Source organism: Miscanthus floridulus, chromosome 9 (genome assembly GCF_019320115.1).
Source record: "Miscanthus floridulus cultivar M001 chromosome 9, ASM1932011v1, whole genome shotgun sequence".
In the NCBI taxonomy this organism is placed as follows: domain Eukaryota; kingdom Viridiplantae; phylum Streptophyta; class Magnoliopsida; order Poales; family Poaceae; genus Miscanthus; species Miscanthus floridulus.
This window is the reverse complement of record NC_089588.1, coordinates 119382658-119401376: the sequence shown is the minus strand read 5'-3', so window position 1 is coordinate 119401376 and position 18719 is coordinate 119382658. Positions and strand designations below refer to the sequence as shown.

The window sequence follows — 18719 nt, the reverse complement described above, 5'->3', positions numbered from 1 at the left end:
TGTTGTTCTTGCTCTCTCCCCCTCCATTGGTATTGCTCTTCGATTTTGGAGATAACAAACTTAATCCTCTTATGTTTTATCAGTAGCTTATCTCATTTTGCGATGTAGATGCATGTGTAACTTTATATGTTGGACTTTATTATGATTTTATATGTCATTTTAGCTCAAAATCACATGATGATTTACATATATGTTTGGATAAACAAAAGTTAAATTAGTTCATCAAATCACGCCTCGCTTGTCCTCGCTGGAGCACGCGCCATCCTCGTCCCCGGCGGCTTACGTGATCTTAGAATTAATTTTTCCATGAAATGAAAAACTTAGAAAATAGTTAGAAAATTGTAGAAAATCCGTACTAGTTGAACTTGCGGACCGTGATCATCTCGGCGAGCATTTTCTCTGCCGAGCGGTAACGGACGTCAAGGAGGAGCTTTGATTCTACGAGGGAGAGCGGCAACGGTCGTGGAAGACCGTGTTCCCTTCCTCGTAGAATCGGAGCTCTTCCTTGGCCAAGTACGGTGCCGTCCGGTGGAGAAATGCTCGCCGAGATGATCACGTAAGCAAGGTCAACTAGTACGGATGGTTATTTATTGAAACATGTTTTTGAGCTATGTGATTTCTATGTCATTTTTAGCTCAAAATCACATGATGATTTGCATATATGTTTGGATAAACAAAAGTTAAATTAGTTCATCAAAATCACGCCTCGCTCGTCCTCGCTGGAGCACGCGTCATCCTCGTCCCCAGCGGCTTACGTGATCTTAGAATTAATTTTTCCATGAAATGAAAAACTAGAAAATTGTTAGAAAATTGTAGAAAATCCGTACTAGTTGAACTTGCGGACCGTGATCATCTCGACGAGTATTTTCTCTGGCCGAGCGGTAACGGACATCAAGGAGGCGCTTTGATTCTACGAGGGAGAGCGGCACGGTCGTGGAAGGACCGTGTTCCCTTCTTCTCGTAGAATCGAGCGAGCTCTTCCTTGACCAAGTATGGTGCCGTCCGGTGGAGAAATGCTCGCCGAGATGATCACGTAAGCAAGGTCAACTAGTACGGATGGTTATTTATTGAAATATGTTTTTGAGCTATGGTGATTTCTATGTCATTTTAGCTCAAAATCACATGATGATTTACAATAGTAAAATCACTTGATAGTTTGGTATTTTACTATTATACATAGTACATATTTCATGGTTTAGTTAGTTATAAATAAATAATTTTAAGTTTTGTTTAAATATTCATTTATTTTAGCAAATGTGACAATTTTACAGTAGTTTGCAAAAATAAGTATAGAAAGTAGATGACAACTGGTACCGGATCCTCGGCCTCTCGTTCGGTTGCGAAACGACTGAGGCCAGAACTCCCTCTCATTATCTGCGGCAAGTGTAAGCAGAAGATTGTGATGGCGTACCGAGTCAAGAGACAGGGACCCAACAAGGGTCGTGTTTTCTACAAGTGCCTAGATCGCGATATGAGTTTCTTACGCATTTGATTTATTATGGCTAATTGACCTGCTTTTCTTGAATATTTTTTGACTAAATATTTTTGGTTTTATTTCAGTGGGAAGGCAATGGATGCGATGGTTGGTACTAGGAGGAAGATTATGCTACATACGTGCAGAATTCGGCTGCTGTTGATGAGGCAGTGAGCCAGCAGGAGAACTATTGATATTCAACAGAAGAATGATTTGTCTGTTTTAGTTGCGTACGATCACGAAATAATTATGTTACTGAAGTGCATTGTAGTTTTTAGTTTGTTTAGTGATAGTTGGGATTGCTTATGTTGTAGCCAGGCTTAGTTAATTAATCAACCATGTGTGTGTCATCTATGTTGTGTAATAAAATACTTAATTATGTTCAAGGTTTTTCATAATTTAATCGTGTAATACAGATTATGTCACGCCATTGGATGTACAATGCCGATCGCCGCTCCCAAGACTTTATTGAGGGCTTGCACTATTTCTTAGGTGTGGCCGAGGCAAATAAGCGGGATGGTTTCATATGTTGTCCATGTGCCCTATGTAAGAATTAAAGGAATGTTCAAGCTCAATGAGTCTTCATTCACATTTGCTTAAGTCAGGTTTCATGTCAAACTATATATGTTGGACTAAGCATAGAGAAAGCGGGGTCATGATGGTAGAAGGTGAAGGAGAAGATTTAGACATTGATGACATTAGTGCTCAGTATGGTGCCTTGATATACTACAATGGGGGGAGATGAAGAAGAGTAGCGGTAGAAGATGATCTCGGTGATGCTCTTAGCGATGCCATTCGTGATGCACAACAAGAATGGGAAAGTGAAAAAGAGAAAGTTAAGTTTCGAGCGCATGCTTGAGGATCATAGGAAGTTGCTATACCCGATGGCCAAAGATGGGCAAAAAAAGCTGGGTACAACACTGGAATTGCTACAGTGGAAGGCAAAGAATGGTGTATCCGACAAGGCATTTGGGAATTTATTAACCTTTATAAAGAAGATGCTTCCGAAGCCAAATGAATTGCCCACCACTACGTACGAAGCAAAAAAGGTTGTCTGCCCTTTGGGATTAAAAATCCAGAAGATACATGCATGTCCTAATGACTGCATCCTCTACCATGGCAATGAATACGAGAATTTGGATGAATGCCCGGTATGTAAAGCATCGCGGTATAAGATCAGGCAGCGCGATGATCCTGGTGACGTCAAGGGTGAAACAACGTCTAGAAAGAAAATCCCTGTCAAGGTTATGTGGTATGCTCCTATAATACCACGCTTAAAACGTTTGTTCAGAAATAAAGACCATGCCAAAGTTGTTGCGGTGGTATAAGAAGACCATAAGGTAGACAATATGGCTGAGACAAACCCAGCTGATGGGTCCCAGTGGAGAGCGATAGACAGGGAATTTCCAGAGTTTGCAAATGAGGCTAGAACTTAAGGTTCGCCTTAAGTACAGATGGTATGAATCCTTTTGGAGAGCAGAGCACTAGTCATAGCACTTGGCCAGTTACTTATATGTATTTACAACCTTCCTCCATGATTATGCATGAAGCGGAAGTTCATTATGATGCCGATCCTCATCCAAGGTCCGAGACCAACCTGGCAACGATATTGATGTCTATCTGAAGCCATTAGTTTAAGAACTTCTAGTTTTATGGAACAAACTAGGTGTACGTGTCTAGGATGAGTACAAATAAGAACACTTTGACCTATGAGCAATGTTGTTCATACAATCAATGATTGGCCTACTTTAAGTAATCTTTCAGGTCAGACAAACAAAGGATATAATGCATGCACACATTGTTTTGATGACCTTAACAGTATATATTTGAAAAGATGTCGAAAGGTCGTGTACCTTGGCCATCGTCGATTCCTTCCTTTTGAATCACCAAGTAAGAAAGAAAGGGAAGTATTTTAAAGGTAAGCCAGACCACCGGAAGAAGCCTCATAACCGAACCGGGGAAGATGTACTCCGCAATGGTCAAGGATGTGAAAGTAGTATTTGGAAAGGGACACAGGCAGTGAATCTGTTCCCAAAGATGCTAAGGGACACGCACCCATGTGGAAGAAGAAGTCCATCTTTTGGGAGCTACCCCTATTGGCAAGTCCTAGAGGTCCGCAACGCAATCGACGTGATGCACCTGACAAAGAATCTTTGTGTGAACCTGTTAGGATTCATGGGTGTGTACGGGAAGCCAAAGGATTCACTTGAAGCACGCCAGGACTTGCAGGGCATGAAAGAATGAGACAACCTTCATCCAGAGAAGACAGATGATGGACATCATTACTTAAGTCCTGCTAGCTACATGCTTAGCAAAGAAGAGATGGACAGCATGTTTCGAATGTCTAAGCAGCATCAAGGTCCCATTAGGATTCTTCCTCCAATATAAAGGGTATAATAAATGTGCCAGATACGAATTCCTAAACTAAAGTCCTACGACGCCACGTGCTTATGACGCAATTGCTTTTCAGTTGCTTTAAGAGGAATTCTACCTCCACATGTACGTCTAGCCACCGTGAAGCTATGTGCATTCCTCAATGCAATTTCTCAGAAGGCAATCAATCCAGTGGAACTAGCTACTCTACAGAATGATGTGGTTCAATGTCTTGTCAGCTTTGAGTTGGTGTTCCCTCCATCCTTCTTTAATATCATGACACACCTCCTAGTTCATTTGGTGAAGGAGATTAGTATTCTTGGACCTGTGTTCTTACATAACATGTTCCCCTTCGAGAGGTTTATGGGAGTCTTGAAGAAATATGTGAAAGTCCGTTCTAAGCCTGAAGGAAGCACGCCCAGGGCTATGGAACAGAGGAGGTATTGAGTTCTGTGTTGACTTTATTCCTGACCTGCCCCAATTGGCGTTCTCGAATCACGACACGAGGGGAGGACTCAGTGGTAAAGGAACTTTAGGGAAGAAAAACATATATTGGCATGGAAGACGATTATTTCAATAAAGCACACTTACAGTTCTACAGAACTCGTCATTGTGCATCCATACATCGAGATACATAAGGAGTTCTTACGATCCAAGTTTCCAGGAAGACTGAAGCTTGGATTAGGCGTCAGCACATGGAAAGTTTCAGTTGGTTGGTTGGAAAAGAATGTCAAGGCGATGAAAATATTGATGAGCAACTGTATTTGTTGGCTAGGCAGCCATCGTGGTATATCCCTCACGTACCAAGGGTACGAGACAATGGGAATACATTTTACACAGTTGCCCAAGATAAAAGGAGCCACCAATCAAAATAGTGGTGTTCGCATAGACGGCACAGATCCAAATGGGAATATACAAATATATTATGGCCGCATAGAAGAGATATGGGAACTAGACTACGTACCTAATTTTAAAGTCCCTTTGTTCCGGTGCCAATGGGTGAAGCTGAACCGGAGGAGGGGTAACAGTCGACAAAGAGTATGGAATGACAACAGTGGACCTCAACAATATTGGGTACAAAGAGGAACCATTCGTCCTTGCTGCCGATGTGAGTTCAGGTGTTCTATGTGAAAGACATGTCTACAAAATCAAAGAGAGAAAAAAAATGAAGACATCAACTCAATGATTAATGAGCCAAAGCGCCACATAATTCTTTCTGGGAAAATAAATATAGTGGGAATTGAAGACAGTCAGATATGTCAGAAGATTACGAAAGAAAATGTCCGAATTCCACCCTTCATAGTGAAGAAAGATCCAAGCATCATGTTAAATGATGAAGACACTTCATGGTTACGACAAGATCATAACCAAGGGTCATACGTCAAGAAGAAATTCACTGTTGTGCCCGCATGATACAACGATGCATGTTTAATATATTATGTTTTAGAGACGGATATTATGTAATATGTTATGACTCACAATTGTAGATCTTGCTGAGATGATCAAACTTGGTATTCAGAGTTTTTTCATCCTGAGATTCATTTAGTGTCTCATTTGAGCAAGTTTGACCAAGTCAAATTTGGTCAAATGAAAAAAACAACACTTTGACTCTAGTATTATGAACTCTAAATGACTTCAAATTGAAAAGTTTTGAATACCAAGTTGTTAAACTCAAAAATATCTACAATTGTTGTTTTGGTCAACTTTCCATTTGAGAAAGTTTGGACGGTTCAAATTTGTGATTTTTAAATTTCGACGCCTACAAACTAGTTTTCGGAACCCAGATTGTCTAAATTGAAAAGTTTTGAATACCAAGTTTGTTCAGCTAATCAATATATACAATCCTTATATAGGCCATTTTTTTCATTTGAGAAAGCTTGAACAAAATGTAGTTCAAATTTCACAAGTGTGTGACCATAGTTTTAGAAGTCTATATGAGATTCAAGAAGTTGTGACTTAGTGTTTGATAAAAATTTCTCAAACAGGAAAATTGAGCTATGTAACAATTGTAGATCTTGCTGAGATGATCAAACTTGGTATTCAGAGTTTTTTCATCTGAGGTCATTTAGTGTCTCATTTGAGCAAGTTTGACCAAGTCAAATTTGGTCAAATAAAAAAACAACACTTTGACTGTAGTATTATGAACTCTAAATGACTTCAAATTGAAAAGTTTTGAATACCAAGTTTGTTAAACTCAAAAAGATCTACAATTGTTGTTTTGCGTCAACTTTCCATTTGAGAAAGTTTGGATGATTCAAATTTATGATTTTTTAAATTTCGACGCCTACAAACTAGTTTTCGGAACCCCAGATTGTCTAAAATTGAAAAGTTTTGAATACCAAGTTGTTCAGCTCATCAATATCTACAATCCTTATATAGGCCATTTTTTCATTTGAGAAAGCTTGAATAAAATGTAGTTCAAATTTCACAAGTGTGTGACATAGTTTAGAAAGTCTATATGAGATTCAAGATATTGTGACTAGTGTTTGATAAAAATTTCTCAAACGGGAAAATGAGCTATTGTAACAATTGTAGATCTTGCTGAGATGATCAAACTTGGTATTCAGAGTTTTTTCATCTGAGGTCATTTAGTGTCTCATTTGAGCAAGTTTTGACCAAGTCAAATTTGGTCAAATGAAAAAACAACACTTTGACTCTAGTATTATGAACTCTAAATGACTTTCAATTGAAAAGTTTTGAATACCAAGTTTGTTAAACTCAAAAAGATCTACAATTGTTGTTTTGGTCAACTTTCCATTTGAGAAAGTTTGGACGGTTCAAATTTGTGATTTTTAAATTTCGACGCCTACAAACTACAACCCTAGTCTCAAATTGAAAAGTTTTGAATACCGAGTTTGTTAAGCTCATCAATATATACAATCCTTATATAGGCCATTTTTTCATTTGAGAAAGTTGTAGAACAAAAAATACTATTTTCTTATTTTTATAGGTTCAAAAAAATTCCTGTCAATTTTGGTCAAAAACCGAGAAAAAATTGAAACATTGACGTTACAATAATGTGATAATAAATTTCCTATCGAATAATATTAGTTTTATTAATTTTAAGTTACAAATATATTTTTGCATTAACAAAATACTTAGTATTAGTAACATTTATATTCTATATTCATAAAAGAAATTAAAAACTTTAGGTTACAAAATTTTCCTATTTACAATAAATAATTAGTTAATCAATAGTATTTTTTAAAATAAATATTGCAAAGTATTGAAGTTGCTATGGAATTAATTGATTAACCTAGTATTAAACAAAAATCAAAATCCCAGGCCTTTCCAATTACGCTGGCGGGTTGCAAAAATTTTCAGGCTTCAGTCCCGGCCCAGCCAAGAACCGGGACTAAAGGGTGGGCGGCAATTTCGGTGCCCGCCCAAAAATACCTTTAGTCCCGGCTGTAACACCGGGACTAAAGGACATTTAGTCCCGGCTGGTAAAACCGGGACTAAAGGGTTGGACCTTTAGTCCCGGTTATTACCAGCCGGGACTAAATGCCTTTAGTCCCGGCTGGTGTTACCAGCCGGACTAAAGGGTCCGGCCTATATATATCGAACGTCTGTTCTGTTCATCTTCGATCTCGCCTCCTCGCCAGCCGCCCGGCCGCGCCATCCGCGTCGTCGAGCTCGTCTCTGCCGCGCCGCCGTCGTCGTCTACCCCCGCCCGCCGCGCCATTCTCTCGGCCCGCATCACGCGCCGCATCCCGTCTCCGCCGCCGCACCCGACCCCACCCTCCGTCGCCGACGCTTCCCGCGCGCCCACCCTCCGTCGAACTCGTCTGCCGCGCTTGTAAGTATGGCATTTGATGCATGTATGAACTATCCCATGCTTATCTTGTTCTAACATTTCGGTCACTAATGCAGCATGAGGAGAACACTGGGAGTTTAAACAAGATGGTGATCAATTTAAATCAGCATATATGCGCTTGAATTGCTCCTTTTCCTCTATTGTTGTGTCCTTTAATCTAAAGCTGTAGCGATGCCTGATGTTGAGTAATTTCCATCCTACTATAGATCAAACAAGCACGGAAGGCTAGAGCATCACCGGAAGAGGATAAGTTGATACTATTCTGCAAGAAATTCAGAAATCAGTGGAGGTGAGATCGAAGATTAGCTTGTCGTACGTCGTCCTCGCGCGAGGTGCCTAGCTCGGCCCCGTGGCCGGCCAGCACGCCCTGCCCGACCCGCCATCCGCTATAGCTAGCTGCTCTCGATCGGCCATGTTTTTTAGTTTTTTTACAAAGTCTCGGCCGTATGTTAGATTAAATATATTAAAATTTAATTAGTAGTTTATTGTTAGTTTTTTAGTTATTTTAGATATTTGATATATGTTAATTAAATGTATTAAAATTAATTAGTACTTTATTTAGATAGTTTTAGATTTTTTATATAGTTTTTGATATATGTTAGATTAAATGTATTATCTATTACTAGTTTATCTAATTTCATGTTAGATTTATTTAATTGGATTTAGTAATTATATTCTATCTCTCTATTATTATATAGAGAGAGATTCTATATGTATAATATGTTTAATTAATTATTTATATAGTATATACATGTACTTATTTTCATGTGTTGAGAGAGAGAAAATTGTATCTAGAGAGACATTCTATGTTATCACATGCATATCTAGAGATATAGACATATGCACTTATTTCTATGTGTTGAGAGAGAGAGAAAATATTGTATCATTCTATGTGTATATATACATGTACTTATTTCCATGTTTTTGGATCGAAAGTGTTTTTGATTCGATTCCAAAGCCTATACCTTATTATTGTTTATCCTTATGAAATATTATGTGTTATTATATTTAATTGGATTTAGTAATTCTATATGTGTTATCACATGTACTTATGTTATGTACCATAGTAATTCTATCTATGTGTTATCTTGAAGATACAAATGGCTGCTCCGGATGAAGTGATGACATAATGGCGGATATTATCAACGCCGGCACCAATGTGGATGTAGATGACACGAGTCAGTACTTTGCTGATTATGAGGATATCCTGAATATGCCGGTGGTTGAAGATCAACAAATTGTCGCGCAAGAAAATACTGGCGAGGTATATTCGATTATCTATCATCTCTTATAGATGCATGCGTACGTATATTTGTTGTTAATCGTTGTGTTTCTACTCATGTAGCCGGTCTCTGGATCTACATCAACCACCGACAAAAGTAGGAAAGTCCGAGGGCCAAAAAAGCCATTAGAGGGCCGTTTCATAATATCAGAATTCGACACCGACACCGGCAAACCATTGGGACCACATGCTCAGACATATGTCAATCAATGTGGGTTCATTGTAAGGGATAGGATCCCAGTTAGTGCTCGTGAATGGAAGCAGAAGATATCCGCTCCTAATGTTAGTTTTGTATCTGATCGTGACAAGAACCTAGCTTGGAGAGATATCACTCAGCATTTCACATTACAAGCAGATGATGCTTTGAAGGAGCTAGTGAGGGATTGGACAATGAAGAAGATGGCAACATTGTTCCAGAGTTGGAAGAAGACATTGTATAAAAAGTTTATCTTGAAGAATGCTACGCCGAATTTCAATGCTAAGGCGTTTGTCAAGTTGGAGTCCCATTGGGATGCCTTCGTAGAATACAAGACATCTCAAGACAGTGAGGAACGTGTGATGAGGAATCGGCAGAATGCCCGACAGAAGCAATACCATCATCGCATGGGATCAGGTGGTTATAGGAGTGCTATTCCCAAGTGGCAGAACCTAGAAGCAGAGATTACTGCCAAGGGAATCATACCTGAAACAATAGAAGAACTGGCCTCAACGCGCGAAGAATTGGTTCTACGCTCATGGGGGAAGCCTAGACCCAGACACTGGCAAGCTAATTTTCGGCCAAAAAATTGAGAGAGCAACACAGAGACTAGCTCGTGCTAGGGAAGAAGCTGATAGTGGTGTTTTCAAGCCCAACAGAGAGAAGGATGAATTGACATATGCCCTAGAGAATCCCGAACACGGTGGTCGAACAAGAGGCTATGGGGCGGTTCCGTGGCTACACGCATTCCCAGCAGACAAGGATACCTACAGAAGCCGCCAGAGAAAGAAGGATGAGGAGGCAGAACGAATCCGTGCATTGGAGCAATTTGTTGATGAGTCACGACAAGCATTGCTTGAATCACGTGAACGAGAAAAATCTCTTGAGGCAAGAATGCAGGAGGAGATCAAGAGGCAAGTGCAGCTAGCAATGAGTCAAATGCAATCGCAATCAACGCCGGGAGTCACCATTAGCCCCGTTGGTCAGATGAAAAGCAGTTGTGCTTCTACGGAGCTGCCAGTTATTCAAGACGACGCTGGGTTGCGCTTCCCTGTTGATGACATTACCGAGCCTCTAACAACATGTGAGCTGCACATTCCAGATGGTAATAATGCATCAATCATGGTGGCTGTCGGGGTTGTATCTCCAATAGACCGAACGAAGACACCAAGAATCCATGGGTCAGTTATTCAACCTGGATATGCTAGCGTCTCGGTCGATAGAGTGCTCAAAGGTTACAGCAATGTTCCTCTTGACATTGAAGGCGGTGATGGGGAGAAGACACTAGGAGAAGCAGAGAAGACATTTATTCAATGGCGCAAACGCTTCATCATCATTCCTGGGGCGCCACCGCTTCCCCTACCTCACCCTAGGTACGAATGAAAGTGAATGAAATATTATTTTCCATTAATTTTCTATTGGCTTCAAAAATAATTGACACACAACTTGTTTTTGTAGCAGGGTCTCCCCCAGCCTAGCCTAATCATTCATTCCCCATCTCATCACAGCGTCGCGGGGGGCGAGACGACTTCATCCCCACGGCGATCGCCAACTCCTACACCGGCCCCATCGCCTCCACAACGATCTCCAACTCCTACACCGGCCCCACCGCCTCCACAACGATCTCCAACGCCTCCACGCCGGTCTCCACCAACACCGGCCTCATCGCCTCCACGCCGGTCTCCAACACCCCCCACCCCCTCCACAGCGACGCACTACAAAGACGTCTAAGGTCCCGGCGGCAAAGAAGACCCCGAGAAAAAGAGTTATTTCTCAAGAAATACTTCCTGAAAAGACTGATGAGCAAATAGCAGCTGAAGAAGACAAAAAAGTGAAAGATTTTTTTATAGATATCAAAAACAAGAGTCAAGCGAAGCTTAAGGAGAAGCCGTACTTTTACATACCACGAGATGTGCTGAGGCAGAAGGTCGATGCTCACAAGAAAAAGATGATTGAACTTCGTAAGCCTTCGCCACTATCAGACTATGACCGCTCCCTCGTGAAGTCACATGATGCAGATAAGAAAAGGAAAAGAGCATCAGGGAAGGATGTCCCACAGCTCGGACAACAGAAGCAACCAATGCAAAATCTTGTTGTTGCTAATGAATATGGTTCCAACATAGAAGTCTATCGACCAGACAACTCTGGAGAAGTGTCGGTTCAAGCCCTTAATGCTTTTTTTAAAGATACTGGTTTAACCTTGGATCAATTGACGGGCAAAGCTCCAATCCAGAACCTGGAAGTTGATACCTGGAAGACTTATAAATATGGCAAAAGTCTGTACAACCCTGCGGCTCTGAATGAATTGGGTACGCAAATGTACTTGCTCAACAAGTGGTACATGCAGGCGTGTGGCAGGGGTGAGCAGTGGATCTTTGTCAGATTTAGAGACCATCATTACTTCCGTGGCGATGACATCTTACATATTAGTTTCGAAGAATTGCATCAACTATACCACTTGGACGCTCTGGACAAATCAATCATTAGCTCCTTTTGTTTGTAAGTGATTCTTACTTTTATTTAATAAACTCACTTCCATGCGTACGTGTATATAATTATCCTCACATGTAACTTATATTTATATACAGATTCCAGATGTCAGAGCTCCAAAGAATACAAGACACCAGTGTTGGCTTCATTGATCCTTATATCGTATTCAAAACCGATATTATTGTCAAGGAGCGTGGGTATCTGAAGCACAGGAGAATATCATGATGTTCTTCGTGAAGCAGCACGACAAGACAACAATACTTTTCCCGTACAACTTTGAGTAAGTGTTAATAATAATGTAGTCTACACATTTTATGTAATATCAATACAACTTATATGCATGTACGTGTGTGTATAAACCAATGCAGGTTTCACTGGATACTCATTGTCATTGAGTTAAACTCAAGTCGGTTAGTAATCTTTGACTCGTTGAGAAAAGAGCGGGCACTATACCAAGATATGATAGACATTATCCAGGGGTAATTTCGATCTCTCGCGCACAACTATTATTGAATAGACTTTGCCATAATTTATTAACGATCGTACATTATTGGTCGCACAGGGTTTGGAAAGAGTTTATTCGGCAACATCGCAAGGATTGCAAGGCACCACTTAATGTAGTTGAAATACCAGTAAGTTGTACTATATACACTTCCCCACGTGTTTAATTACTATATCGTACTTCAATTTACGTGTGAGATGATGAGAATAATCTTCTTCTCGTACAGTGGTGTTTGCGGCAGGAACCAGGTAATAACTTGTGTGGATACTACGTTTGTGAATTTATCACTGCGCACATAAGAAGAACTCCTGAAGATGTCCTCAGAGTACGTATATATCAATTTTTATTTATTTTAAATTTAATAATATATATATATATATATGTATTAATACTTTTCCTTTTATTTCAAATGCAAGACTGAATGGTTGAAACGAAGGGTCATGCAAAAAGACCATCTGAAAGCAGTTCAAGAGTCAATAGCAGGATATCTTCTAGAAAAAGTGCTAAATCCCAACGGCGAGTTCTACTTTGATCCTAAGGAATAAATGATGTAAATTAAATGTTTATTGATATCGTTATTTCCGAGAACAAGATTATGAAAGTGTTGTATATATACATATATATCTATAATATATATAGTTTCATACTTTATTCGAATATAATAATGCTCGAGATGAGAATTAGATGTAATTATATGCGTGCGTGTATTTATATTAGCAGCGTAGAATGTACATAAAAACATATTATATATTAAACAAATATGTGTAACTGAACTGAAAACAAATTAAACAAAAAAAAGAAAAAGAAAAGGAACCTTTAGTCCGTTGGGGTTACCAACCGGGACTAAAGGGTGCGGCCACGTTGCTCGGCTAGAGAGCCTAAAGGTCCTTCTTTAGTCCCGGCTCGATGACCCAAGACTAAAGGTGGTACCTTTAGTCCCGAGATCGTTGTCCCAGCGTGGTAACTGGGACTGAAGGCCGTTACCGCCCGGACAATAAGTCCATTCTGTAGTGAGCGGAGGATATCGGAGCTCGCGTGAGGAGCAGCCCGGCAGTGGAGGATCTCTGAGCTCACGCGGGGAGGTGGAGCCCAGCAGCGGAGCACGAAGCGCGGAGTCGGCGACGCGTGGGGAGGAGTCCAGCCTCCAGCGGCCGCGCGCAGGGAAGGGGCTCCGCGGCGGCGGCGGATCTCGGACGCCGCAACGCGCGGGAAGAGGAGCCCAGCGACAGTGGACGATCTCGGTGGCGGCGGCCCGGGAGGAGAAGCCCAGCGGCACGCGCCAGTGCCTCTCAAGCGAGCGGAGGGGCGAGCGTTAAATGTACGTATTTTTTTTGAAAGAATTAAATGTACGTATTACTATCTTGCAAAGTTTTTCGTAGAGCCTTAGAAATCACCAGTGCAACGTATTGTAAACCAGGGCTTGCTTGTCTCTCGCTGATAATAGCGCATTGACTTGCAAACCTGGCACTGCAACGTTTCTGATGCGATGGATATGATCATGTGCGCGCATTGATCGGCGCATGTGGCTTTGCCGTTAAGTGTGGATCTTTGTCAGGCACGAAAACGTTAACGTGCTTCACTGGGTATTGCCGTTGTGTTTATTATTAGCAGTGTACCAACGTTCCATTGGTAAGGTTAAACTTATTATTAGCAGTGTACCAACGTTCCATATAAATTAATGTGCGCAACAGTATAGGACCCCATGTTCATCCCAACAGATTCGTTTCCCTACCAAGTCGTCATTCAAATGAACTAGCTACTTTGGACGAACATGATAGCATAATTAACCTTTTTGTACTAGTATATATATGTGCCTGTGGTATGTTATTTTTAATGTGGGGTTTCAGTCCGGCCGGCTGAGATATCTAAACCAAAACAACGCAACTACTACGTTAATTCTCACTAGACGCGCTACACTACTACACATACGATTTGTAGGGCCAGCTCCTGGCTATTTCTATGTGTCGGATTGTTTTGTTGTGGCAATATCCAGCAACGTGATCGTGTAGACGGAATCGCTTGGTAGCACACGAGACACAGAGATTTATACTGGTTCGGGGCATGGTGCGCGCTAATCCCTACTCCAGTGGTGCAGCTGCTCTTGTATTCGTATGCTCATTTATAGGGGTTGTTACTCCTAGCGACGATGTAGATGGAATAGGTGGAAGATGGATCCCTTGCCCGAGGTCCCTACCCTCCTTTATATAGGCAGGAGAGGTAGGGTTAAATCGAGGGCGATCGGGCTAATAGATTGTGTTCCTAGTTTGTTACAACAAATTGATCCTAGCTATCATCCAGAGAGGGCGATTGTGCCTTGGTTTGCCTTGATCTCCACGTTGGTTGATCGCGTCAGCCCTTGCAGGCCTCCCCTTGATGGTTGCTGGACTGATAGCTTGGTGGTCGTCATATATACGGGCGGCGTAGGTACCCTTGGCCCATATCTCTGATAGTAGCCCCCGTAGGACTTAATGATAAGCTAGCACGAATCTTCAAGCCCTAGGAACGTCGCAGTCTCCCCTGTAAGTTCTGCGTACTGTGAGTACATAGTGAGCATCTTCGGGTGCCGAAGTTTCAAGCAGTGCAGCTAAAAATTCCCAAGTATTGGGGAGCCAGTATGTTGCCGCTCGAGTACCAAGAGCATTTCTCGGGTAGCGAAAATCTTCTTCAAGCATCGAGTGAGGCGGTGGTGCACCGTACATCAAGGAACGTCGTTCCCTGGCAGCTGTAAGTGCCTGGCTCGGGTGGTGCACCACATATCGGGAAACATACCGTTGTTAACCAAAAGCGTAGCCTCTAGGACATCATAGATGCCATGCTAGGGTAAAAATACCGTTGTACTCGAGAAGTAGGTTCCCGACGTATTCTAGCGCTTAATTAGTGGTTGCGTATCATTAAGTCCTAGTCGTAAAACAATAACGAGGATGGGATAGGTGCACCACCTTCGCCCGCGCGTCACTAAGCCAGTTGATTTTTAGGGTGACCTATTGCAGGTCATTTGTTAACGAGCACTAAGGGTGTCACGTTTTTCTTCGAGATCCGTCAAGTAACGTGATTCAAATTTTCATGAGCCATATTAGTGGAAGAGCAAGGACGTTTTCTCGGAGCCCTGAGGCCATTATAATAGTGTACTGGGCCGGGCACCACTATGGGTGAGTAACGAACGCGTGAGCAGCTGTTGGCAGAGCTGGTAACGGGTAGAACGAGTGAACATCCGCTATCACTGAAATGAAGTGGCAGGACAAAGCCTGACCAGCGGGGACACAACATAAAACTCTTTTTCTAGATTCCAAGAGCTCGTACTTTGGTTACAGCCGTGGGCCAACCAGTTTTCTGGTTTCCCACAAAGGGGCACACGTCCGCTGAAGTAGGGTACTTTGAGCTCTTCCGGGTATTGAGGGATTTCCGTGACATTGAGTGCCAAACGTTTGAGGATCGTACTGGTGACCCCCGAGATACCTCCCTGACTCTAGTAGGGGTAGGTTCGATAGTGAACGAGTCACTACCGCTTACACCTGCTGTATGGGTGAGCCGGGCCAAGTAGTCGTTCTGAGTGTCAGATCACTCACCTACACTGGCTCGGGTGAGGGTATATTGAGAACAGACCGCTGGGATCCGTGGGTGAGTTTGCTTACTAGGAGCCAGAGCGTCAGTGTTTGTGGCTCGTTTTCCCACGCACAAGAGTGCACGGTTGGGATGTCATCCGTGGGCCAGTTCCTGCTTATATAAAGAAGGGGGAGGCATAAATTGGCATAATTTTATGTACGCACTGTTGAGGTTACCTCCCTTTCTTTAATTCTTCGTCTTCTTCCGCCTCTATCCCCTTAGATCCGATCTGATGGAGAGCGTGGGTAGCTCGAGGGCGGGGGTTTCTAGATGGGTGGCGGGCGAGCGCTATCCTCCCATCCGTCCTGCTTTTGTTGGGTAAGTTCTTGAACCGACCCGAATCGGGTGAACTTGGGGCTTTGAACTTCTTTTCACTGGTGTTCTTCTAGGCTTCCTGTGCTTGACGACGTGAGTCCTCCCGAATCGCCGGGCAGTGCTACGGCGGTGGAAGCCGCAGCTCCGCCGGCAGTTGCGATGGCCGAGGATGAAGCGAGCCGTCTCCGAGCGTAGTTGGAGGCCATACAAGAAGCGACGACTAGGTCGGAGCGGGAGGCGGCCACCGCCGTGGCGTCTCGCGCCGAAGCCCAGGCGCAACTTTTTGGTAACTTCCTGGCAAGATTCCCTGTTCACCCTTCTGAAGATGTCTTGTCTTGATGAGTGGTTGCTTAGATTATGCTTCCCAGTCACCCGAGAGCAACTGGGCGCTGCCCATGGCAAGGTGGCGAGGCCTCACGATGCCAACGCCGTTCTAACCGAGCAGGTGACGGAGGCGGAGCGCGAACGTGACGATGCTGCGGTTGACTCATCCGCCGCGACATGTCAGGGCAGGTCAATATCGGGACCGCCACGCTGCCTTGCTGGAGGCGTGTGGTGGTGATATTGACGTGCTCTCGTCGGCGGGGGTGAGCGTAGAGGAGCGCCTTGGCAATGTCCCGAGGCGGTTTACCGAAGTGATTCGGCACGCGGTTCGTCGTGGGGCCACGTTGGCATTGGCGGCTGCTACACTCCGGAGCGGCGAGGACCTTCGCGACATGGCGATCGGGTCTCCGAGTTCAATGTTTGTAGAAACTTCTGGGCACCTATTCCTTCTGGTAGATTTTTAATAAAGCCAAAACCTTGTATCCCAAGGTACCTCAAATGAAGTAGATTTCCAATATGCCCAAGGCTGGGGCATCTTTCTCCGAATATGCAACCCTCCAAGGTTAGCACATGGATGAGTTTTAACCTTGGGTGCAAGGCCCAATTAGCAAATATAACACTGCAAAACTATAAATGACCTCACTTGTGGTTGTGGTAGGTCACAGGAGTATCTGCTGTGAGATCTAGTTTTGTGTTTCTGGGGGCTAACCGACGTGCTTAGCTTTGTGATAATGTACCACCATCACTTACAAAGTTTTCCTCTTTTGACTTGGAAAGGATGAGATCAAGCACCATATCATGAACACGGCAACCATCCATGATGCCATAGACTTTAGAATCCACCCCCTGGATCATGCTTCTATTTATAAGGTCGTGGACGTATTCCTCTCCTACCTCGAATGACCAACGTCCTTGTTTCTTCTCAACAAAATTTTCAGATATCCATTTCCATATCAAAGAATCCTTATCAATAAGAGTATCTTCTGGAAAAACGATTAAATACAACACAGAAGTCTTCAAATGAGAAGGAAGGTCATAGTAACTGAGAGACAATATATGCATAGTGTTGTCCATATGCCTTTCATCCTTATCTCCATAGAAACCAGGAGAGTTGCACACCTCAATCCATTCTTCTCTTGATTTCCCCAATAGTAAACTAGCCATTGTGATGATAGCCAATGGAACTCCACCACATTTCTTTAGAATCGCATTAGATAACTCGTCTGGATGATTATTTGGACATTTGTCCTCATGACCGAATAACCTTATATAAAACAACCTTTTGGAGTTGTCATGAGAAAGTGGTTGTAGATTGTAAACCTCGTCAGCTTCTTTGGCAACTTGAAATTTACGAGTAGTTGTGATTATTCTACTTCCATGGTTATTCTCAACAAGAGCCAGTTTGATTCTTTCCCAAGTCTGTGGCTCCCATATGTCATCAATAATGATAAAATACCTATGCACATGAAAGGGTTACAGCAATCAGAAACTAAAGCCATCTGGTTCCCAGAATGCAAAAGTGTGTCATCACCAAGAATAATAGTTGAAGGCATACTCAGACAATAACATAAATAGTCACTTCTTGACTAATCTTTCTAACTAGCCAGCAATTAACCGACAATACTTAATTATAATACAGAGAGTTCATAATGCCTGCAAGAAAATATGCAATGACGACTCAAATTGTAGTAGTGGAAACAACAGCTTTTAAAAGGAATTATACCTTTTTCGTTCTAGAAGTCAAACTAAAATAGTTTAATTGCACTTGTTTTCATATAATATAAACTGCCACACTAATCACTTAATTCTGGAGCTCCCCCACAGTTAACTCCACCCAACCATTTTCCTCCACCACACATAGTCGAGGATGTCCTCCATATCATAAGACGCCTCCTGGACTTCGCGCGCCCAGATCTTGACGAGCTCGTCAAGCTGATCTGGACGCACCTTGGCCACCTTGTGGAGCGCAGCGTGGGCGCTCTCGAGCTCCAGCTTGAGAGACCTGACTTGATCCTTGACTCCTGTCTGCAGCTTGTACTCCTCCTTGAGCAGGTCCTTGAGCTTGGGGATTAGGCTGCCCATGGCTCCAGTCACCAGCTCCATGGCTCTTGAGATTTTTTTTTTTTTTTTGAAATTGGCTCTCGATGTTGCTTGCTTGCTTTGTGCGTTGTGCAAGTATCCCTTGCTTGGTCCGTGACCCCGCTCGCATCTGTTGAATATGATGTGGAGCTGTTAGTCTTGAGCGATCCAATGATGTGCCTTGCCAGCACATCTACCCGACAACTCAACTCTTGGCTCCCCTAAAAAAATCATATCTAATAATGCATCATATGTACTTACATT

The 18719-nt window shown here is 42.6% G+C and overlaps 1 protein-coding gene across 1 annotated transcript; it reads right to left on the bottom strand.

Annotated features, from left to right (window-relative positions):
• Positions 1 to 17093: 17093 nt before the first annotated feature.
• LOC136480720 (disease resistance protein Pik-2-like) lies at positions 17094 to 18479 on the bottom strand. Its single transcript, XM_066478186.1, has 2 exons — positions 18229 to 18479; positions 17094 to 17832 (listed from the first exon to the last, which is right to left on the bottom strand). The coding sequence occupies exons 1-2, from the start codon at positions 18477 to 18479 to the stop codon at positions 17094 to 17096; spliced, it is 990 nt and encodes a 329-aa protein (XP_066334283.1).
• Between the last annotated feature and the right edge of the window lie 240 nt (positions 18480 to 18719).

Coding starts and splice junctions, on each gene's coding strand:
- LOC136480720 (XM_066478186.1), bottom strand. CDS start 18,479: ATGGAGCTGGTGACTGGAGCCATGGGCAGCCTAATCCCCAAGCTCAAG. Junction 17,833..18,228: donor GACATCCTCGACTATGTGTG/GTGGAGGAAAAT, acceptor TCATGTGCATAG/GTATTTTATCATTATTGATG.